Source organism: Leptinotarsa decemlineata, unplaced genomic scaffold, assembly GCF_025532065.1.
Source record: "Leptinotarsa decemlineata unplaced genomic scaffold, Ldec_3_MD MMD2_tig00002082_RagTag_RagTag, whole genome shotgun sequence".
Classification (NCBI taxonomy): domain Eukaryota; kingdom Metazoa; phylum Arthropoda; class Insecta; order Coleoptera; family Chrysomelidae; genus Leptinotarsa; species Leptinotarsa decemlineata.
Window position 1 is genome coordinate 8,996,997 of NW_027412573.1, and position 6,138 is coordinate 9,003,134.

At 29.8% G+C, this 6,138-nt stretch overlaps 1 protein-coding gene across 1 annotated transcript in view; it reads left to right on the forward strand.

The window, feature by feature from the left end:
• The window catches only part of LOC111504545 (uncharacterized), an 89,555-nt gene extending 83,950 nt beyond the window's left edge, over positions 1-5,605 (forward strand). The window contains exon 9 of the mRNA XM_023159119.2: positions 2,544-5,605. Coding sequence (XP_023014887.2) covers positions 2,544-2,701 — 158 coding nt within the window. The 3' untranslated portion in view covers positions 2,702-5,605. The remainder of the gene's footprint in view (positions 1-2,543) is intronic.
• The last annotated feature ends 533 nt before the right edge of the window (positions 5,606-6,138 follow it).

Below are 6,138 nucleotides of genomic sequence, written 5' to 3' on the forward strand. Positions count from 1 at the left end.
TGTTTCAAGAGGACTTTTTCTTGCAGTTTGTGTTTGAAAGTTACTTCTTTGCATGACATACACATCGAGTTGATTTTTTAAAATTTATTGCTTCCTTCCTTTCTTTGGAAGATTCTCACATTATTTTTTGTATAAAGACAGAGAAGTAGAAAGCAAATATTAATCTCTCCTAAAAATATACCCCTTTCAATTTAAAAAAACATATTTTCCAACAAATAAATAGTTGCTAAAATGCAAAAAGTTGCAAAACTTGGGTTTTCTTTAGTTTTGTCTATATCGTCGCACACGTACTTCCCCTTCCGAAAATAAATAAGTCAAAACATTTGAAAGACTTGAGACCTATCAGTATATTGCCTACACTTTCAAAAATATTGGAAAAAAGTTTAAACGTACAAATAAGAGAGTATCTAGAATACCATAGTCTTCTACCAGATAATCAATCCGGATTTCGACCCAATCACAGTTGCACTTCAGCACTTCTTAAAGTTACTGGATTATTCGAAGGCGTTTGATCGCATCAACCATCAACTACTATTAGCAATCTTACACTTTAATGGCTTCACCAATAGTGCATCAATGTTGATCAGAAGTTACTTAACAGATCGTATTCAGCTAGTTAAATCTGGGGATAAATGTTCTATACCTCTAAGTCTCTCGACCGGTGTCCCTCAAGGTTCCATTTTGGGACCTTTATTATTCATGATGTATACTTATTGTCAATCTCATTACTATGCAGATGACACGCAAATTTATTACACATTTCATCCAGAAAACGTAAATGAGGCATGCTCTATTCTCAATGAAGACCTTAATAGGTTGAATAACATATCAAAGGATCACTGTCTGCTAATCAATCCTGTCAAGTCCAAGTTATTAATTTTTGGTAACAGGAACAACAAGAATAAACTTGATCAAATTAACATCAAAATTGGTACAGAAGACATTGAAGCCGTGAGCTCAACAAGAAACTTAGGTGTAGTTCTGGACACAGAGTTGAGGTTCAGTGCACATGTAACGAAATACATCAAAAATGCATATTGTAACCTCAAACTGGTATCAAATTTTTCAAAAATTTTAGATGTTAAAACAAAAAAGATATTGTGTGAAACCTTAGTGTTGAGCCACTTTAACTTTGCAAATATGGTGTATTACTCTAGTTTAACCAATCACGATCAAAATCGTATTCAGATTGTTCAAAATGCATGTGCCCGGTTCATTTATGGAATAAGGAAACGTAATTCAATTTCTCATAAAATTAAAGAATCGAATTGGTTAACTATGAAACAAAGATGGTTACTACAGACAAGTTGTTTTATACATAATGTAATTCAAACGAAAGTACCTATTTACTTATACAACAAACTTTTATTCAGACACGACGTTCACGCATTTCATACCAGATATCGATACCGCCTTACCCCTCCAATACACCATACTTCACTATACCAAAGATCGTTTCTTTATAATGTAACAAAGATCTATAATGCCATTCCTGACTCGTTAAAAACCATGAATAAATCTGTTTTCAAGTACTCACTGAGAAACATGTTATTTGAGGATAGACTTCAAACATAAGTGTTGTGCCACGAAAGCAAGAGTTAAAAGTCTGATCAATAATAATTGATGTGCTTTCTGCCTTCAAGCCTCTCCCTTTGTTTTCTTGTTTTGTTTTTATCACTTCCTTTGGAACCTTCATGATCTAATTACTGTTAGCACCCTAGCATTAATCTGATTCTCATTCACGCAGTTAAAAACATTTATATTACTATAATTTTTGATTTGTAAAAAATATATATTTTTTCGTGACTTCAAGTTACACTTGTAAAGCCTGTGAACCTCTAGATTTAGATTTGTTTTCTCTTCTCTTATTTTTTTTCTCTTTTTTCTCGTTCTCTTTAGTTTTGTTTTAAGGGTTGAATGGAAGAGCAGTCACCAGTATCCTTGGATAGGGGCGACTGAATTCCGCCCTTACACACTATTATGGGATATAGTATTGTATTATCGTATTATAATTAAGTGTGAATAAAGACATATTATTATTATTATTATTATTTTTTTTGCCTTAGTGAACTTACAAGTAGGTATTAGTGCACCAATAAAAAAAAAGAAGGTAACATAATATAATTCCAATTCTGAAATAGTCATTCAAAGTTACCTCATCTTTTAATTTTTTATTTTTCACCTTCATATCTTGTTATTTTATATTTTTGAAATTGAAAATATATCTTATTCAACTAGCAAATAACTAATTGATAGATGAATTTATATATGATCTTGAAAGAGTATAGTGTACAAATTTGCCTTGATCTCAAAAGCAAGGTAAGTTGAACTTGAATGACAATTTCAACTAGATCATTTCAAATGTACAATTGAACTTATGGAAGAATAAAATACTTTTTAAAATTGTTTTCTTATTTGATGACACAGTCAGTATAATCAAAAATTTCATTTTGAACTCCATATTATGCTATTTGTTCAACCTTCCTTGTCATTTATTAAACAATGTATATTTTTTTTTACCAATACTGATATTTTTTCTTTAGGTTTCGGTAGCGATTCCGGTTTTTCATCTGAAGTTTGCGGCACCCCCAAAGAGAAATTTTGCCCCAAAAACACCTTGGACGAGACTGACTGCTCAAAGTTGACAAGGACGAAATGGACTGCGTCTTTTCGAAAATTGGTGAAACGAATAAGGAAATAAGTTTTTCACTTATTCTTGATTCGAAGTTTTAGGTGTTTTCGGCTCAGTTGAATCGGATCGACTTTTGAAACGAAATGAAGATTTTTTCTAATCCTCGTTATATTCAATCTAGTTCTTTGTATGAGTGTTGTTCCAGCTTGTGGTGTATGCTAGATATCAAGTGTGAATGACCTTTTGTGATTATTTAGTGTGAGAGTATCATTCCTCAATGTGTCAAATACTACTTGAAACCTAATATTATATCCTGATTATTTTTTATCTTAATATTGGCAGTTGATATTTATCTCAAAATGAACGAAATACTTTTCCAAAGGAGATCCCGTAATGAATAATTTTCGATGAAAAATGAAACAGGAATTGTTTTTTTCTACAACTCAGTACAAAAGTGATGAAAGATTTACGTTGTTGCCGCCAACGAAATATAAAACGGGGACATTACTTTTATCCTTATCAAATATTGTTAATTCAACTCTGAAATATCGGGGATATAAATAGACGGACTCTGGTGGATGCCTTTTTGATTTGTCAGGTTTATGATCTATGCTCCAACATATTATTCAACAGATTTTTAAGGTTATAGTGCATTATTGTCAAAAAAGTTAGTTTTAATCTGATGTATAACAGGAAATTGAATAAAAACTTCAGTACTGTGGGTTGAATTTGACAAAGGAAATTTCAAGTGATGATTAAGTAAGAATTAGGGGTTCCATTGCAGCAAACTCTTATTGATGTAAAGAACACACATCTGTGTTTGCTAAATTTCACATTCTTTCATATACATATGAAAAAGGACCTCTGTTGTCACACAGGCTATCTGAAGCTTTCAATGATTATAATTAGTTTGAAAAAATATGACAAGTATTCCATATTGATGGAAAACAACCTCAGAATGTTTCGAAAATCTATTATTTTTCATTTTCCATTTGAGGACACTTCCGTAGTTCTAAATCAATAAAGTTAATTTGTTCTGAGAATTCATTTTTCAATTTTGCAATTCAACAATTTCAATATCTCTGGACTACTATTAAACTATTAAGAAGTTTATATAAAGATGAAGAAAGCATCATTATACTTATGAAGGGACTAAAAGGGATTTTTTTCGATATGTTTTGAAATTCAATCAGATCTAGATTTGAGAAGAATAATCAACTGCTTTTAGTAGGAAAAAGTGAAATATTTAATATTTTGAAAAATGAACGTGCACAGTTTATTATTACAAAGAAATTCACAAATTTTGTCTCTAGTTTTTACAGTTTGATTGTCGAATATTTTATTTGTTGTGACAGTATCCAAAAATCAATGAATAAAAATGTCATCTATGAGATTTATGATTTAAGTTTTGTTAACTTGATGTTTCCCCAAAATACCAGTATTTTAGAAGTATAAGCAACATATCCGATGTGACATTTAATAATTCAAAATGATGATACTTGATGTGACTCATTTTTCCATTAATAAATCGTTTGTTTCAAAATAATATATTTGAAGATATATCGTTATATGGTAAATAATATAGACACTAAAGGAAACAAATTAGATGACTGACTAGATTATTTGCTATTCTATGATCTCTGTGTTGAATTGAACGAGATCAATCCTTGAAAATGAAATGAGTGGGATGGAGTAAAACTATTAGAATATTGTTGTGAATATCTTGTTTCATTATGGCATAATAATCCAGTCATATCAGTCAAAATAGGCAAGTACATGGGAATTGGAGATAGTCAGCTATAAACCTTTATAAAGATTTATACCTTGGTTTATACTTGTATAAACCTTTATAAAGGTTTATACAAGTTCAAACCTGCCTGGGGTAAAACCACTAATATGACTGGACTATAATTTAAATGCCATCAGCGCTGGAATTGCCACTACTATAAATTTTATTGATATTTGCCTTTGTAAAGAGTTTTATCAAGTTTGGAACAGTGAAATAGTAGATTAAATTGGAAATAAACAACTTAGTTTAGAAACACCAGTTTCATGAAAGTATGAAATTGATGTATTTGATGTTGATCAGTTGAGATAATTTAATGATAACTGTTTTTAAAAAATAACGAATTTTATGTAAGGCAATTTTATCACAATTTGTTTTTGCAATTTGTGTCTTGCAATTCGGAGTTCAGTATTGGTAATTTTTTGAACATTCTGTATAGAATTTGGGCGAGTTGTTTTGTGATTATTTATTCAATTCAGCTCACACAAAATATGAAAATACTGTCTGTTGATCCAAATTATAATTTATTTGAATTGATATTCATTTATGCATGTCTGAATTTTGCAAGAAGTTTTTCAATAAATGGATTACTGTAAGTATTTTTATGTAACTCTTGCCGACTTGATATTCTTGAAATTTTATCTTAGGTAATTGTCTTTGTATATTTTGTTTTAATTTATTTTCTTATTTTTATCGATTATTGTTAACTGATGTATAATTTTGATTTTCCTAATGTTTACCACCATTATTTCATCTTGTAATTTTGTATGGACCATTCTTAGCGGTGGCAGCTTTCTACTTAAGTAAAATATAAGTATTTATACTGTTTTATACATTCCTTATACATAGTGCAAGGTATTCAAAGTGAAAATTGAATTTTTATACTTATCAAATTAAATATAAACAAACTATTTTTTTTTCTCTGTTAACTCAGCAATAAATATTAATTTGTTTTTTATACATAAATAACCCTTTATTTCTGAGCTATGAAATAAGCCAAGTTTCATTTTTTCAGATATGAAAGAGCAATATCTATCTTTGGATCCCTTGCACTCTTGTTTAGTCACAAATAAGAACTATTAATCACAGTGAATATCAATCCTAATTTCGGTCACGAAATTATTTTTGTCCAAAATGTGATATCAGCTACATTATGTTATTTTGAATAAAACTATTTTTTGACAGTTTTCAATGATTATTCATTCACCTCTATCCTCGAAAACAGATGCTTTTCATTCATCCATGAAACAATAAGTTTCAGCCATTTCATGCATGTTCCAATGAATACCTAACATTTTAATCTATTTATGCCCAGTGTAATTCAATGTTTATATGAAAGTAGCTGTTTTGGGAGGACTTTCTTTCAGTTTGTGTCTGATAGTTACTTCTTTGCATGATCTACACATCCATGTATAGAGTTATTTATTTTCAAATTGATTACTTCCTTTCTTTCTTTGGAAGATTCCCTCATCCTTTTTTTGTATCAAGATGGAGTAGTAGAAAGCCAAAAACTTTCCCTAAAAATACAATTAATATTATAACATTTCGATTTAAAAAATACATAATGATGAAATAGGTTTGCTTTTCATCAGATAAATCTCAAGAATTTTGGTGAAATGTTATGACTAGAGGTTCTATAATTTTCTCAAAATGCTTTGACACAAACATCAATAAACTATCCTCAAGAAAACATCAACACTTCCAATGTGGGTAATGATGA